Below are 18865 nucleotides of genomic sequence, written 5' to 3'. Positions count from 1 at the left end.
TAGTCCGAGCAGGGAAATCATGAAGCAAAAAGAGAGTACACTCTCCAGTACAAATACAACTAAGACAGCATAGTATGCCTCTTCAGCCATGCCTCTTCATCATGAGTTTGCATTTGGTGCCATCTGTTGGTGGATTTTGGAATTGGAAAAAGAAACTGCGAAATAACGTGGTTGTGTGGGGGGGGGACTTTCACAGAATTACAACAGATGTTTTTTCTCCACTGCATAAACAGAATACTTTGTACTTGCTTTTAGTGTGGTCAATGGTATAGCTATGATCCTGAATTGCCCACCAGCTCAATAGGTAACCATACAATACACAGATTTCTAGCATGAAGGATTTAGTATGACATGTATTTTGACGTTTACCATCAGTAGCTTTTTTTCATACAAATACGCTATTAAATGGAAACAGTTAAAGCAGCTACACTGTCCTTGTGACTAAAAGGCAAATCTGCAAAAGTAACACGAGTTCACACATGGTTTCATTTGTACAGTTAGCTTTGTGTAGTATACAAAGCCTATCTAGAATGTCATATAGCAAGATGGCACAAGATTAGCAATAGGAAATGCTTGCGGTATGGTCACATACTGGCATCAGGAATCTTAATGGTGGCATTCTGGCTCCATTCACTCCAGTTACCACAGCAAATCTAGCTTATGCATCTCACCTGAAAAACATACTCCATATTCTATTTTTTACTGCTGCAACATAATGTTTAGATCCAAATAGTATTGGATCAACAGTCACACTGAGGTCTTTGTCATATTGAGCACACTCTTAATACCTCTCATAAAATATCCCTGCCTTAAATTGGTGTCCACATGTGGGGCAGTAAATTTAATTTGCCAGTTTTGCACAAATCTGAAATCTAATTTTCTTCTTTAATTATCTTGAATTATTTCAGGAACTCCCAATCTGCTGAGGAGTTAATGATGAGTTTTGTATCATCAGCAATTTTAATTTTTTTTCACTATTTTCCCACTAGTGTCTTTAAAGTAAATATGGAAAAGTACAAATCCCAGCACTGCTTCCAGGGAGATCAGAACTCCATCATATACTGTAGCTAACCTGATGAGTGGATGCCATCGTCTGATTGTTGATCTTTGTGTTATATTGTGAGGCGAATTCTGAATTCACTCTGAGCATTCTATTAATTCCTAATAAAAATCAAATGGTTCTTGTCTTTCAGTGAACCAGACACTACATTACTGATGAACAATTGAATGAGAGGGCACTGCTAGACTATTTTTCTGACATAATGATATAGTAATAAGTTTGAAACAGTGATCTTCTTGATACTTAATATTTAGGAGCCAAACAACATTTACTTGCAGTCAGTGATGGGTCAGACAAATGTACATATGTGCACAAAATGTTATATAGGAAATAACATTGCTTTACAACACACGTCAAACTGCAGAGAATGTTGTGGATTAAGATTACAAATTCCTTATATGAGGGTTTACTTGCCAATCCTGTGTCTACATGCTCAGTTTGGTTGAAAGTAAAAATGAAGTTTTTTGCCGGGGGGGTGGTTGGGGGGGCTTTTCGGGGCTAAGTGAACCCTGAGCAATTGGGAAGGCACATGCAAGTCTGATTTTCATTTCCTTTTTTGTGTAGGGCCAACTTCTTCAAAGGAAATTGCACAATGTAGTGTGGAGGGGCTAGACTGCACCTCTCAACAACAGCTCAAATTGGTTAAAAGGCTCTGCTCCATTCGTACTTCTCTGAGAGGCATTCGCTAACTGAATTTACTTAAATAAACACACACAGTAACCTACTTCAGATGCCTGTTGTAGTGTGAGGTATTCACTCAATCAGTAAAGAGCTTTATCTTTTAGAATGAAAATGTAGCACAGCTGGAAAACAACTGATAAAGGTTAATTGCATCCAGACTGAAAAGTTTCTGACAATTGATAAACTGTCAGATAAAGGAAAATAAAGGAAATGATTCTATTTTCTATTTGTGTGTACGTGCGTGTGTGTGTGTGTGTGTGCGTGTGTGTGTGTGTGTGTGTGTGTGTGTTTAAAAATGTGCTAAATGTAATATGGTGTTCTGTTCAAATGATGTGTGATTATGATAGCACCCATTGGTTGTTTGTGAAAACATCAGGAGATGTGCAATTCCAGAAACTTTGCTATTTGCTGTGCTGAATATTCTGGCAGGAGTCACTGTTCCTGGGCTGCACAGTGTTGTACCAGCCCACCCTCTCATATACTTATTTTCCACATTACACGTTTACAGCATCATTATATAAAAGTACATAAATCAGTTGTGTATAATATTATTACACTGTGATGATGGTGACAGTCTGCTTGCTTTTTGTCAGGGATAGATAACCTTTTCACATGAGTCATCATTACTGGCATAGTACAGTATTAGCAGACTTCCCTGTTTGAAGCACTCTCTAGAACACATCTCCCATGATGTCATTCAACATACAGTCCTTCATGATATAGCCTGGTAAGCGAGATTACTGATGAACAATGGAATAAGAGGGTACCGCTAGACAATTTATTACATCATTAAATTATTTATTTTTCTGACATAATAATACAGTAATAAGGGTGAAACAGGGACAATACCTCTCCAAACACCACCACTATCTTCCTGATACTTAATATTTAGGAAACAACCAACATTTACATGCAGCCAGTGATCAATACAAAAGATGAAAAAGGGCTCAAATCTGTAATCTGTGAGATGACAAAGGCCATAAAGAAAAATTGTGGTTCTTAGCCCACCACCAGCCAAACCTACCCCTCCCATCCCCTTTGGAGGTCGAATTTATTGAAGCATGGCATAATATCAGCTAATCACCATGCTTCAAACATGTAAAACAATGGAATCCTAGTTTCAGGAAGCACTCCTTTTTAAGGCAGTGTGTTCAGACATGAGTCCAGCCCACTATGACTTCAGCAGCTTGTGTTTATTTCTAGTTCTTGGCAATGGAAAAAAAGAATAAAAGAAGAAGCAGGAGGTTTGCTCGAGTAGGAACAGTGTCTCAGAAAAATAATGTATACATTATTATAATACAAATAATGTCTGATCACTTGAATATAGCAAGCAAACACAATATATGTGCAGCAACATCTCCAACACAGCTGCCAACTTTTTCATACATGTACAATCATTTGCAAACCCAACCACTGCCATGCCCCAGTGGTAGTTTTTTAGGGATAAACTATAGGTGGCAAGTGTGTCACAGGGACTACACAGGGAGCCACTTATATGGCAGTATAAGCCACTTGATATTGGTGGGTCAGGATCTTCCCACGCTCACCACCTCTAACAGGTGCACTCCGCCCCCACGCTCACGCGCTTCTGTTGAAGAGCCCATCCTGGAACATGTCCACCGAGACGTAGGCCTGCAGGGGCAGGGCGCTCCTCTGGGGCTGAGGCTCCAGAAAAGGCGCGCTCTCCGCGGCGAGGCCGGGCCACCTCTCGCCACATACAAAGTTCGTCCCATTCACGGACCTCACACAGTTCTTCAGGTAGGGGTTGATGGGCCTGCACTCGCCCTGGTACTGCCCCTGCGGGACACAGCGGGAGTCCGCGTCTTCCCACGCCTCGGGGGCAGGGAAGTCCCGTGCGGACAACGGGGTCCCACCGGGCTCCGAGGGGCATTCCGCGGAGGACTGACAGAGGACGGGGGCCGGGCCTGGTTGGCCCACCTGGCCATCTTCTGGCCCAAGCTGGTCATCTTCCGTGGGGGTGGGGCTCACCCCTTCACTGCCCGGATCTGGGGTAGATACACAGATGTCAATCTTGTCGGGGGGACTCTCGCACCTGAGGATCAAGAGGTTACTGCACCGGTCCTGCAAAGGGAGACATTATTTGAACAGAGGTGAAGAATATGTCAGGTCAGTCTCAGATGAGACAGGTTTCTCTGGCATGACTGACCATAGCTTCTTAAAAACAAGGCCTTAATTAACAGTTGACAGTCGACTCAATAAACAGCCCTCATGCTTGCTCAAACATGCAGTCAGCTCTTGCAAAGTTTAGTTCTCCCTGCACGTTCTCTGTACAATACTAAAACATGACATACAAAAAAAAATCTACAATATACATACTCTTTTTTATTTTAAAAGGCGTGCTTTCAACCACATGTAAGCACATGTTTACAACTACTCACGCAAGTAAAGAAATGCTTTCAAGGATATTTTCACTCTGCCACTTGACTCCCAAAAATGGGGGCAATGTTCAAAACCTGTAGTGTCATGTTGTGAATGTAAAATGTTTCTCTAGAGGGATTAATGCTGGTGAGAGGCCAAGTATTGCTCATTTTTTTCAATGTGCTTTTATGTGTCTCTATCTATATTAGTTTGTGGCTCATGCCCTTGCTCAGTATTGACATATGGTTGGCAACATGTCCACATTTCCCTCAGGCTGGTATCATTTCAACAGCCACCTTCTGTAATGTTTCACTGGCATCTTTATCTGGACATACTGCCCTGTATGTCTGTACTGCATTCAATAGTTGCTCTACCTTTAAAACGACTTGGATCACAGGTCACTTGGGGCACATTAATGCATTTGGTGCACAATATGTACTTTGTGTTCCATCCCGTCTGCACATGCAGTGCAGCTGTTATTTAAGAATGTGAATATTGTCATTAGCATCTAGCTTTCTCTTCCAACAGCATTGTTTTCACACAAAGCTATACATACAGACATCCGATAAAGACATAATACACAAATGACTCACATTGGCCTGAGTAAAATGTAGCTATTGTTTTCCTATGTAATGTTACAAACAATTAAGTACATAAATAACTAATATACCACATACATTATGTACATTAGCCTTACAAAGAGTTAAACAGAGCTATTTTTACCCAGTTTAATGTTGGTACATAATTCACATTAGCCTCACAAAGAGTAAAACACAGCCCCTGCTATCCTATTTAATGTTTCCAAACATAAAGTTCCAAAGTGACGTGGCTGCTCTTTCTGATGGAAGCTCTGAAAGAAGTCAGAGCCCAGTTCTGGTGGTTCAATAATAATTTCAACACAATGACATCTTCAGATGTCCCCTTTGACAAAACTCTAAAAGTGGTGACAAAGGCATCAGAGAATACACTCTACTGTACCTCTTACTCCCACACATACCTTTTGGCAGTGATGAGGGGGCCACAACGCCACTTTGCTAAGGCTTGGATCAGGCACAGACTGATTGATACGTTTCTTCACCCTGCACAGGAAGTAAAACAGAAAGAGAAGTGAGGAAAGAGATATTTGTTAAGACTCACCAAGGGTGGTTCTGTCTGGTTCCATCAGAAAATAAAAGCCTTGTAAAGCTTTACAAATGTGACCTCTAAACTGAGGTAACAGAAAGTCATACCCACAGCAGATTGCACAACAGCACTCAGTAAAGCCTGGGGGACCGGATACATTTAGTGCAGAGAAAACACTTAAGCTGCATATTCAGAAGCAATGGGAAGTATATTAATGTAATGTCATTAAAAAAACGGGAAGTCTTACAAGATGAAACAAACAAGCCCAGTTGTTAGGAACACCATTACAGCGACTCCACCAATGATACTGAGTGCAATGATGAAGCTGGAACCTAAAAGGCAGAGGTTTAGAGATGAGGTACTGCACCATGAGCTAGCTGAAATAAAAACATAACCTGAAAGGATGAAAAAAGGCCTAATTCAGGATCAGAGTGTAACTAATCTGCATATGTGGGGCATTCAGCTGTTATGTGCACATCCTGTCACGCTGCGCTGACCAATCAGAAAGTGATCTTTTGCTTTGTTACACAGTGCCGTTTACTTGTGTGGATCCGTAATTACAATGTGCAGGGCTTTCCTTCCTGGTTCCCAAAACAAATCACACAAATAAAAGCAGGACGTTAGCATCTGGCCATCACTGATTGTATACTAATGAGTTAGAGACGCACTGCGCTTGACAAACAGCAGAAAAGGCAAATCTTTATTGGCTTTTACCATATATGCGTGTTGTGAAGGTGATGCTGCTGTTTCTTCCCCCGGCAACAGAGTTAGCCATAACATGGATGTTGTACTCTGTGTAGGGCTGCAGGTTATCCAGATACACATGAGTGTTGTTCACCGTGATGCCTGGGGAAGGCAAAGAAGAAAATCAGCAGCTCTCAACAGGGCGCCCTACTGTAGCGGCAGCACGGAGCAACGTCTTGCCAGGACTCACTCAGCTCTGGGCCTGCTTTTGCCTTGTAGAAAACTGTGTAGTTCACCACAAAGCCGCAGCACTCATTACGTGGCACTGCCGGCCAGCTGACACGTGCCCCCGTCAAGGTCACGTCTGAAACAGTCAAGTTTGAAACCTTCCCCGGAGCTAGATTTAAAAAAGGAAAAAGAATTAAAAACGCATGAGAAATTCACATTCACAATCTGTTATTTAGCTGACACTCCTATCTAGAGTGACTTGCAAAAGTGCATGCCAGAGGGTTAGGCAAGATTAGGCAATGATATCAAATCAAGTGTCACAACTGATAGTAGGAGACATTACATAACATAATTACATAACATGCATTCAGAGGAGTTTCACAGGAGTCGCAAGATTTTGAGGACATAAAGCTTTTACTTAGCAAATATATTTGAGGATATCGTATGGATGGTCAGATCGTGGGGTTAGTGAAAACAAGATGCAGACTGGGGATCTTGTTTACAGTCTGTGGCAGAAGATGGACAGTGATTCAGCTGTGCTGACTGCTGTGGGCAGCAGAGTCTGCCCTCAGTCTAAGGAAATGGACATGCATGGACTGAAGCACACCTCCTTCCTTTGAGTAGGCCTGCAGTGTGGTTTCCTTTCCGGTCCCTTTGTCATACAGTGGAGTCACTGTTATGCTGTACAGCTTGAATGGCTGACCTATAAGAATCCATGAAAAAAAAAAAAACGTAATTCAGTCCCTCTTCCATCCCTGGTCCTTTTAAAATACTATTTTTGTAAATTCTCTGGTCATATTTGTACGGGTCCCAATTCACCACAAAAATGCAACCGTGGTGCAAACCCCTGAAAGCAAGATAAAGTAGCTATATCTTTCCACAGCACATCATGAGCTTTGGCTTTAGTGACCTTATTTAGATTAATAGTTTGGCAAGACACAATGCAAAAAAATGTGTAGCATATCAAATAGCTGTGTGGCATAGTGGTAAGAAGCAGGGCTCTTGGGCAAATTACTTAACCCACCATTGCCTCAGCAAACATCTAGCTGTATAAACAGACAAAATTGTCTAGTCTCTCTGAATAGGAGCATCTGCTAAATGACGGTCAACACCTGCTTCTGTGGTTGATATGTTCAAAATTTTGTCCACAACTGTTTGCAAGGCCTTTTTTTAATCTTAGCAGCACTCATTTTTTATCTTTAGCAGCACTCATTTCTCAACCTTAATGGGCATTTTCATGTCCACCTACAGTAACAGAGTGCAATAGGACAATACACCACCGGATGTCAATGAGAAGGGAATATTAACTCAAATGGCCACAGTAGCCCTTGAAGTCTGACATTAATAAGCATTTGCTTTACTAAAGCCATCGGCTGTGCAGTTCTGACTAATGCATCCAGCAACCTAGTTCCTTTTAAGGGCGTGCTTTCAATATAAGAGCCTCAGCAGCAGACGGATTTTAGAAAGCTCTCATGCGAAAGAAGAACCACTGCATCAGACAACAAAACACAACCTAAACATTCAACCCAAGTCCTTGAGAGACAGCAGAAACTTCACATAATGGTGAGTTAGGTAAAACTGTCATGACTAAAACTGGTTTCCAAAAACAGTCATCGTTTTCTTCCTTTTGAATTCAAATGCCAAACATAAATAATAATATTATAGCCCCTCATATTGTAAACGTCCAAGAGTGACATGTGTGTGTACTACAGAGTTAAACGTATTTCCAAATAACCTTTAATAAAGATCAAGCTTTACCATTCAATGTAGCATTTGTGGCTTGAGTTTCTAGCCACATGTAGTCATGAGCATCGGCAGACCAATCTACCATGTAACCATTGACCAAGTCATTTGGGGGGCTCCAGCTGACATGGATTTGGCCATTGCGGGAAAAGGCCTGGGTTTCCCCTACCGGAGGGAGCTCTGAAACAAATCATAATCAAATGGAAAACACATTTGTTTCACTTATTTGAGTAAATGCAGCTTGAAAGGTTGTTACAGCTGTAACATAAACAATACAATACCTTTGCCAATGGCTGGTACAGCAATTGAATCTTCTGAAATATTTTCGTCCATGTAAGCAGCAATACTGACTGTATATGCCCACTTGTCAAGGGTTATGGATGTCTTCAAATCAGTTGGTTTAAACAGCTCAGCTTTGGTTTCGTTGTTCTCATCCTTGATGGTAACTCTGTAGCCCTCTATGATATTGCAAGATTCTGGGAAGCCCTGTACATAGTGGAAAACATCATTTCCGATGAGGGATCTGATCAAACTCATCCATTTTTCTCCTCTACTTACTCACCTCATGTTGTCTCTGTTCAATATTTGTCTGCTTCAATGTTTCCTCCAGTTTGTTGCCCAGAGGTAAAAAAGGCTCAAAATAGAATATGTTTGCAAAATTGAACTAAAAAACTTTTATTTCAACATAAGATAGAATGCTTCACTTCAAAGGCCAGAGATGTATTACTGTGACCTACTACAAGGGGGAGAACAGGGCAGCTCAACGTGATATATCTGTTTGCTTAACTTGCTTACCACACACATGTATTTTAATTTATCCCCCCCAAACTTTAAAATCAGCACGTGTATTCACCTCACCTTACCATATCACCCTCTACATACACATAGGAGCACTATCTTCTGATACACTTGTCTGCAGCCTTCTGTTCTTTTCACACTACAATTCCCACAGTGCACTTCAAGAGAGCAAATGCCACTTGGAGGATAAGTGCGCACTGAAATGACAACAACCAAGCATCTTAAATGCAAAGCCCTCAAGGAATGCTGATGAGATGCAGAGTGGTCAATGTACGCTCACCCTACCCAGAGAGAATTCTCCATGAGTGCCTTTGCCAAGCTACTGTGGGGTCCATGTGCTCATTTCTGTCAGCGTGACCCTCAAAGTGCCTGTCTCTTTTCAGCACATGCTTTGCTCCTCTGCTGCCCCCTTACCTTCCACATCAGCTGTGCTGTCCTGCTTCCCCTCTCATCAGGCGCACCAATCTTTCTCCAAAGATGGAGCTGCACAGTGGCTACTGTTGATGAAATCCGAGAAAAAAAATGAGGGGCAAATTTTGTCAACAAATTTTAATCTTTGTGTGAGAGCATTCAATGTCGCATGTTAATATTAACAGTATGATGGGTGAAACAATATTCTGGGAATGAAAGGTACATTGGGCACTCTGGCATTCAGGAATGAAAGGTACATTGGGCTCACATGGAATATGGCATAGCGTATGTACCAGAATGAAAATAAAAAGTACCTTGGTCATCATTCAGAGGCTTTTAATTGAGACCAAGGGATACGCCAACCCAAGATCCAGACCCACCGCCCTATATTTACTTTTAAGTGGTGCTTCTCTTTTTTTCACCAGTTCTCCCTCCACGCTTTTCATACCTCGTCAGAGATCTAAGAATGGGGACAGACCGCAGTAAGCTTCTCTCCCTTTACCTTCCAGGGAAGACAGGACAGTGACCTCTGGGCTCCAGTCACTCCACTTTGGGCTCCAATCTGGGTCATCCAGAGCACAGCGCACTGAGATGGTGTGATTGGTGCACGGTCTCTCCACCCTAATTCGAAGATTCTGGGAGGAATTATTCTCCATCATGGTGGCATTGATTACATGCTAACAGAAAAATAAATACATACACGGAAAAGTTAAGGATCCGAACTGGAGTAAACTCTGGTTTTAACACACCTTAACATCACTCTGGCATGCAGCATATTTTCACGATCCAACTTAAGTTCTTTACATGTAAAATTGAATAAAATCGGTGACTGAACACATATACTGTTATTTATATACATGGGGCAGCTCAGGCTCTGAATTCATTTGCACTAGTGTGCAGCCAGAAAAGTTAAATGAGTGGAAGAATTATTCATTTATTCAATACCCTAAGCTTTACAGTTTGCAGAGTCTATAAAGTGAATTATTGCGAAAATGGAAAAAAAAAAAAATTCCAATTGTAAGCTTTCTATTAAAAACATTTTATAAAACTACTGTATTTTATTATCATTCAAATAATGTTTTCCTGCCTTTTTTTTAGAACAATACTGTCTCAAATGCAACTGCATTTTCAGCATGAAACATGTAATTTCTAATTTGTTAATAATAGCAAAACAAGAGCAAATGTTACAAGCCTAAAAGAAAAGACTGCCTGCAAACATGTCTTAAACGGGTGATCAGGAAAGGACTGCTTGAGCATACCTTACGGCTAGAGTTTCCGTCACGGTACAAATATTGCACCTCACAGATCAACTGAAACTGCATGTTCTCTGCTCGTTCCCAAGCCACTTCGACATCCAGACTGTCGAAGACAGGCTTCGCCACAAGGTTTTTAGGTGGCCTAATTTTTACTGGAGCACAGAATGACAAACATGAGTAATCAGCACTCCATCAGATTACCAGAAAGGTTAAATTGCTTGAATAACTCCATTTGATATACACTGTTCACCGTTGCACTTACCATTCAGTTCTACCCTCTGCTTTGTCAGTCTAAATTACAGAATATAGAATGTGGTGACACGTAAAACATCACTGGGGATCTACTCTAGTGATATTCAGAAAGCTCAGCTTTCTAGACTTCTCACTGAAATAAGTCTCTTCCTTTGAATACGAGTAAAAATATGAAAAGTCATGGTTAGCTTGAGAGCAAGGTTAGATCCTTAAAAAGAATGCAGGGAAAGTGTTTGTTTGGATATACCAACCAGCCATATAAAATCAATTCCTAACACACATACACATGCGCACTCAGGTGTGCACACAGGCGCATCCATGTAAGTCTACATAAGAACATAAGTCCTTCTTTAGCTTACATAACCAATACTGTTTTAAATCAGGAGAATTTAGCTGCACATAAGTAACCAATGGCTTATTGTCAGTACTTCAGCTTAAAGTTTTGCTTGTGTTGTTTCTCTGTCTTCCTGTCTGTCAGTGTGGGTGTGTCTTTGTTTTTGTTTACAGCCCCATGTGTTCTGTCGTCCCACCTCCTGTCCTGCCTATCTGCCCTTCTGCCACGCCCACCTGCTTAAGCCCGTCCTGCTCACCTGTTCCCAGTTAATTCATTATTAGTCTTTGTATTAATACCCCTTTCTTTGCTTTCTTCTCTGCCAGTTTATCTCGGTGTGTTAGCTTGTCTGGTTCCTGGGGTTTTTTTTTTTTTTCTTTTTTTCTTCTCTCTCCCTTCTTCCTCCAAAGCTTCTACTGTTATGTGCTTGTGTTTAACTTCTGCTTTGCCCCTTGGATTTCTCTTCTTGCCTGCCGATTCGGAATAATTCTCTGTCTGGTTAGTTTGATCACCTCTGCCTGTATTTATCTGATTTGTCTCTGCCTCATGATTTTTGGATTCTACCTGTTTTTGTGGATCTTCTGGTGTTGATTTGGATGGATTTTTTTGATGACTTTTGTAGCTTCTGCCATCTAATAAATACCTAAGCTTGGTCTGTGCCTGGGTCCTTCTACCTGAAGGCCTGACAGCTAATATTTACAGCTCTTCTCTTTTGCCTCAGGAATGGTGAGATGATGAGGATGTTTATTTTGCATTCCTGACTTCAGTGATGTGTACAAGCAGGGCAGCAGGAGCTGGCGTGTTGAGCTGTAGACTTGCAGAGGACTTGCCTGTTGAAAAAGGATGCAAGTCCACACGATCCGACTCTGTTCTGCCCACTGCATTCTTGGCCTCCACCCATATTATGTTAGTGTCAGTCAGCACTTCAAACTCAAATGCGCAAGGGCTGCTTCTTGAAGTACAGTTGTCTAATTCATTCCCGCTACAAATAAGAGAACATGAGGCAAGTAGAAATTAGCATTTTGAGTCCTCTGATACAAAAGTATATGCACACTACCCAGAGACAAAATAATTGTTTGGCATAGTTGGTGTCGTGTATTCTAGACTTATTCTGGACAATCAATCTGCTGTTACACAAGAATTACTATGAGCCTATTGCAACAGGCCATTGCAGTGTGGAAAATGTAATGGAGGGAACTTGAACACTACAAAGCATTAGACAGAACAGGTCTGGCATATATTTGCACCTATTTCATGTAAAAGCCACAGAGGCAAGGAGTAGAAACAATTTTCCAAAAGCTGCTTAGGCTCCATTTTGGCTGGAACGATGCTCTGATATCTGGGACTGTTTGAGTGACACATAAAACCAGACTGGGAAAAAGACAAAACTAGGAATTCTACATTGTGTCTAATACTTACAATTTCCTGTGAACCGTATAGCTTGTGTCTAATGAAGTGTCTCTTCCACTATCCCAGTAACAAGTGAAACCTCGCTTTAAAATTGTTGTGCAGGATATATTTGTTGGTTTCATTGGTGGAACTGTTGGAAAAACACCAATAACCTTTCCTGAGAACATACTTTCATTGCACATGTTTCTACCATAAATGGTACATTTTCATAAATTAAATATAATTATTCAAGCTAATTCCTTGAATCTAGAAACATTTTCCATTACAGCTCCCTGTGTATTATGTACAGCTTGTGTTAGCTATACAGGATTATGTTTAAAAATGGACACACAAGAATGCAAAAAATATATATACAGTGCTACTTGTTGGAAATTTAGTAGGTCGTGGACACTGTTCCCTGCTAAATCATGAGCATTTGTTTCCCTGTCTACAATACCTGAGGTGTCTGTCTATTCAATCTGTCGCCTCACAATTGATTATATGGGATCCAAGAGTCATGACCCTTGATAGAATTACTAAGACCAAGCTGAACATAAACACCACTGTTTTAATGGGCCAGGTGCAACACTCACAGAAAGCCTTGACAGTAGTGCCCCCCAGGACCACATCCTTCCCATCCACATCCATGTGGCATGTCACTGTTCCACTCTGGAGGGTGAAATTCCGAATGGTCACCGCAGAAATGGTAGAATTAATAACCGTGTACAGTGCTTCTGGGATCTTCTTGTCATTCAACATCCAGAACAGCTTCCTGCGACTGTACAAGGGGACGTTGCTGCAGAAGCCACTGTCGGGTACTTTGAACATGATCTGGACGTCCTCACCCATTTTAATGGTTGGATCTTTTGGCAAAACGTCACATTTTTCCTTTTCACTTTGACCTGTTAGCGGATGAAAGCACATGACTGCAACACTTGAGAGCAGTGGCAGTTTGGACCAGTATTTCTTATTAATGGCTAAAACTCAGCTTTGGCCATGCATGTACCATTGAGATCAATACTTAGTTTTTATATTTTTACTCAATTTGAAAGTCCCAGAAAGAGGGAGAGAGAGAGTGAGAGAAAGTTGCATAAATGATATAAGAAGTGGAACAAAAAGATACCAATGACTATATTGAAATAATTATTTTAATTCAGCATTCTCTCAACACCCTCTTAGGATACATCTTATGCTTGCTTTCTAATACAACTGAGAATCCACACTGGACATTGTACTATTCATCTGAAGGGAACCAATTACAGGATAGTATTAGTGGCACAGATAACTGAATTTGAGTCCAGAGAGACTGTGAAGCGTTCACTTCCAGCACAGGCTGAGCCCTATGACCTGGGTTCTGAACTTCACAATTTGATTGCATTGATTGAATCTGTATTCGGTAATCAAATTTGTATTTCACAATATTTTATTACTAAATGTACAAGCTGAATGTATATTAGACTATTTGAAATTTTAGTTCAAAAATGCTTCATTCTGGTTTGCGGATTCAACTTTACATAGATTTTTTCCAAAGTCATTTTTAACCTCTTATGATTTGTCTCTATTCTATAAATATTAAGATACTTTAAAATGAATAACTTTCCCCAGGGGTATGGTACTGTAAGAATAAACTTTCAAACATGAATGTAAAGGCGTGTAAAAAGTTAAATATAGGAGTTATATTAATTTGAATTTAAGGTTTGTAAACCTGATTTACAGGTACACAAATCTATACTGAAACTGAAGGGCGAAACACACCCATGCCCACACATGGTAATATTGCCCACACATAGCTGTGACTCCTCCCTGTTTCGCTTCATTGAAAACCGCACTACCCCCACAATAAAACACACACTTCAACATACACTTCAACAATGCCTTCCAGGAAACACACCATTCCTATCTCCTATTACACTGTAATGTAGACTACATTACAATATCCTGCTCCTCCTTTGGCCTGCGAGTATCCACTCCTGAACCCAGCCAAATGGGCAGACGCATCAGTGTATAACTCAACAACTGATTTTGTGCCATCAACAACTTTGTTATTAATGGTATTGGTGATTTTGTTGTCATGTGCATGCTTTACCTTGTCACAATATACAGTCACAGTATGTTCAGTGTGCATAATATGGTGGAGGATTTGATAAGGGTCAAGGACTGGATATGGTCAATCTCTATACCTAGTATACAACAACACTATTTGTATTTAATACATGGTAAATTACATAATGGGATCGCCTATTAAATGAAGCATTAGAGTATTAACTTACCTTTACACGCCACAGTAATAATTACAAACACACATAGGACTGATGACAGCATCTTGCCTCTTGCCCCTTGAAAAAAAGAAAAAAATATATTGAGTCCTGCAAAGATAAAGTTTCAGCAATAAAAGATACCCTCATTTTCTTTTTGCCAATAAAGTGATGAACTATTTCACTATTTCATTTCAGGTAAGCTAATGTTTCAGCAAACATAAATTACATTTGCTTGTTTTGTTTTCTGTTTTTCCACAATAGATGTTCTCAACACACACAGAGTTAATGCTAAAAACTACTGATAATGATGAATTTAGTAATAAAAATTCACAGAAGTACATATGCCAAAATGAGCTAGATGGAAATATAATTTACAGTAGGTGCTGTATACAGTGATCGCAAACAATGAGTAAGAAAACAGGCTTTTGTGAATCCTGTTGATATAACATTTTATTATTTCTTGCAAACTTCAAATAGTTGTCCCACTGAGAGATGTATGAAAGATGTGTCCGTTTTTCATACTATCAAAGGCAGTATCTGTACACACATATGAAGAGGTAGCAAAGTATTAAAGAAAATAGACAGAAGCCTCTATTTTTGGGTCCTGAAACACTGCTGTCTTCTACCGCATTCTGGAGAAAAATAATGCTATTCAGAACTTTTGAATAATCATTTTAATTCCGTATCATTTGTAGCTTTCCCAAAGCAAAACCCAAGTATATTGTGGCAATTGTTAATCCAGCTAATTTCAAAGAATACAAGCAGTACCAGTCAAAAGTTTGGACATACTTTTTTTTTTTTTTTGCTGTTTTCCAGATTTTAGAATAACAATAAAAATATCACACTATGAAATAACACAAATTAAAAATTGCAGTCGCCAAAAAATGTTGTGACCAAATCAAAATCTTAAAAACTATTTTTTGTGATGTAAGATTTTAAATAGTTTTTAAGATTTTTGGTAAGAAATTTATACATGTGCATCAACGTCACTATTTATATTTGTCTAAGAAACACATTTCAAGCAAACTTTCAAACTTTTTACTGGTACTATACACGAGGCAGAATTTCACTACTAAATCAACTGCACAAACACTGCGTCTGAAAGCTCAAACGTGCACTTTGAAACACAGCCCCGTAGAAGTAGAATCAAATTTTCAGCATTTGTGAAGAATAAAGTTGCTAATACGTCAAGAACATATCAGTAATATCAAACATACCTATGAACCAATGATCTAAATCCAAATGGATCTCTGGTGGAAACGAAACGAAAGAGAAGAAGGAGAACTCCAAGTACTGCACTGTACACCAGACAGACGCGCTCTGAGGCTAGGAGTGGTACGAGCATAGATTAAAGTCTGCGCAAGGAGTTTATCATGCGTCATAGGACAACAGCAAAGCGCTTGTCGTTTTGTTTAATACCTACCTCAACAAAAAATTGTAATACATGGAAATATTTGAAAACATGGAATGACCGCATTACACATATACATGGGCTACTCGTTACAATGGATCTAAAAATGTAACATTTACATTAACATAATGGCACTCTCTTTGTCAGACCACATTGTCACTGTAAAAAATGAAACTAATATAAGCTATAGACCGAAGACAGAACGCAAATCTAATGAAAACCGCTCAATGCTTTGCCATAAACGGTGTAACGCGTTGTAAAAGTGCAGTGTATCTGTAATATGTTGTATTTATGTAACATGGAAATTAACACATGGATGCAACAACTAGAACTACCTAACGGTAGTCACTGAAAACGAAATCGCAGTGCGATTCTTCCGATTTAGCGACACATTGACCTATACGTTTGGAACTGAAAAGCATTCGGAATTTTTAGGTACAACACAATCCTGCATGTCCACGTACAATTCGGAAGTAGCCCACGTTTCAAGAAACGTAGCGTTAGAAGCAGGCTGTGACATACGCCAACTTCAAGTTCATCGTACACTGTGGAACATGAAACCGTAAATGTCACTGCTATGCTGTACGAAATAATTCTATGAAGAGAGTAGGCTATATCCTCTTACCATAGGTGGAGGTGGCACTGAAATGTGGGACATAAATGAACAGCTTCCAATATCCGGCTTTGTATACTATAGAACTGGAATATATCCACTGTTATTGTCCATGGAGATCCATGTTTTACCAAAGCAATAATGTTAATAATAATTCAAGATATTGACCTCCTTGAAGCCACATCATCTAAACTGAAACTTTTGGGGTAAGGCTTCTTCAGTTGTATTTATATCGCGTTCTCATACTACCAGGAAGTGTCGAAACTCTATATAGCTTTTGCAACGGATTTTCTGGGAAGTCTCCAGGGACCTTACCATTAATTAATGTTTTACGAAGACTAATATCAGCAGCATTCTTAGTATTCTTAGTATGTGTGCAACAAAATTACCACGTTGGAAACGTCCAGTTTTGACCTAATTGGGTATGACATTAATCATAATTTAATCGAAGACCTAAGTAGGCTAAAAACTAAACCTTCACGACAAGTTATTTTGCCGGGAACAAATTTAATATTACATATTCAGTTATAGAATTAGGATATTATTTCTTGATTGGAGTATGATAACTCGCAACTTTTGAGACAGCTAGCGCTGCTTAAAATATTCAAATAAAGTTCAACTTGCCCACGAAAAACGGCCATCTGTGCTCAGCACTCTAAAAATTATATTAGCGTACCTTTGTGACTTAAGATAAACGTCTCCTCGTGTCAGAGAAATGAAACATTCTGCTTCGCTACGTAACTATAATGTCAGACAAGCGTCACCCTACCTACATGATGCCTTAGGTGTGATCAATTCTTGTTGTATGGTCGCGTAACGGGTTCGTTTATGGGCGTGGTTGGTTTTCTCTTCATAAAGTACGCGCACTTGGCTATAATTGGTGCGTGAATAAGACACCGGCGTACATATCGACGCCTCGGGCTAGGCCGGGCAGGGAATGTGATACATGCAATCCAACAAAGCACAGTCGATTTACAAAATTGCCTTCAAGTTGGATTTTATTCCGCCATACTCCTCTGTTCCACGACAGCATTAATATCAGTGTGCGCACTCCACAGTAATTCGCAATCTTCAGCAACCGTTAAATGTAATAATGCATTTATTTTCTAGTTCGGTTCAGCATATTTTCAGTACAAGTAAATCACAAACATCCCAATTTTCCAAGCTTTTCAGCTCAGGCAAACACTGATTAAACAACATAACCTGAAAACATAAGGTCAAATATATAATGATTACAGCGAACAGAACAATTAATCATTTGAGCCAATACTGTAGGACAATTCACAAGAAACTAAGTCTGTCTAACTCAAGGGGTGATTTAAAACCCAACTACCTGAGTGCTAAATAAAATCACATCAACAATTAACTTGTATCTCATTTATTTAAACTGATACATGCTATTTGAGATGAAAGAAGTAAGCACGGGGCAGGCACGTCTTGTTAACACCCATGCTGCATTCATGTGTGAAACTGCCCTTAATTTTGCTCCAAGTTAGTGCACCATTTAAAAAGACAATTTCGATTCAAAACAGTTTCAAGGGAAATCTTTCGATCAGTGATAGACATGTAACCTGTGCTAACTTCTAAACATGACAATAAAATACATTTTCCCAAACTCATGTGTCAGGACAGGGGGTTCATCATAGAGAACTGTAAACTAAACACGACCAACCAAATTAAGAACAATTCAAATGAGCTTCTCAAATGACACATTTTTTGCTGTTGTGCCTTTACCAACTAGGTGCAGAAATAAAGCCAGCTGGCAGCATAGTGGGGTGTGACCCATTTTATATGTGAAGATTGAGTGCCATCTGCCAAGACTGTGCCCAGAGTACTACCTGGTTACTAACAACCTGATTTGTCAGAGGAAAAAAAATAAAATTGGACAAAACACCTAAAAGAGCTGCCGTTTTATGTTTCACAAGAATTTATGTTCCAGCTGTCAAATGTCAGTTTTTTCTTTGACGGATGGAATGCAACAGTAAGGAAGGTCATACTTTACATGCAAACACCCTCCCATGAGGATGGAACCCTGTGGTACCATGACCACCACTGGCAATTTCCTCCAACCACGTACTTCCTGTTGGGCCTTTGGGGGGGGGGGGGGGGGGGATATATTTAAAACAAGTTAATTCAAAGAGTCAACTTCATTGTGGGAGTGGTTTTTGGCCTTTCCAAAGATGAAACTAAAAATGAGGACAGGCTAGAAGTAATGTGACTTTAAATTAAAGGTCAAATGAAGTTTTATT

General features: G+C 39.9%; 1 protein-coding gene across 2 annotated transcripts; it reads right to left on the bottom strand.

Moving 5' to 3' along the window:
• Positions 1-2568: 2568 nt before the first annotated feature.
• On the bottom strand, positions 2569-16841 carry LOC118777449 (interleukin-31 receptor subunit alpha-like). 2 transcript variants are annotated; one of them, XM_036528349.1, is made up of 16 exons: positions 16629-16841; positions 14605-14670; positions 12928-13236; positions 12365-12485; positions 11776-11927; positions 10366-10514; positions 9609-9783; positions 9110-9192; positions 8179-8383; positions 7913-8077; positions 6762-6857; positions 6177-6323; positions 5957-6088; positions 5490-5574; positions 5118-5199; positions 2569-3823 (listed from the first exon to the last, which is right to left on the bottom strand). In XM_036528349.1, the coding sequence occupies exons 2-16, from the start codon at positions 14654-14656 to the stop codon at positions 3320-3322; spliced, it is 2457 nt and encodes an 818-aa protein (XP_036384242.1). In that variant the 5' UTR covers positions 14657-14670; positions 16629-16841; the 3' UTR covers positions 2569-3319. The 2 variants fall into 2 exon arrangements, with proteins under 2 accessions (XP_036384242.1, XP_036384243.1); XM_036528350.1 differs by lacking the exon at positions 16629-16841 and adding an exon at positions 15810-15893.
• Positions 16842-18865: the final 2024 nt, after the last annotated feature.

The sequence above is a fragment of the Megalops cyprinoides genome, chromosome 5 (assembly GCF_013368585.1).
Source record: "Megalops cyprinoides isolate fMegCyp1 chromosome 5, fMegCyp1.pri, whole genome shotgun sequence".
Taxonomy (NCBI): Eukaryota; Metazoa; Chordata; class Actinopteri; order Elopiformes; family Megalopidae; genus Megalops; species Megalops cyprinoides.
This window is presented reverse-complemented; position numbering and strand designations above follow the sequence as displayed.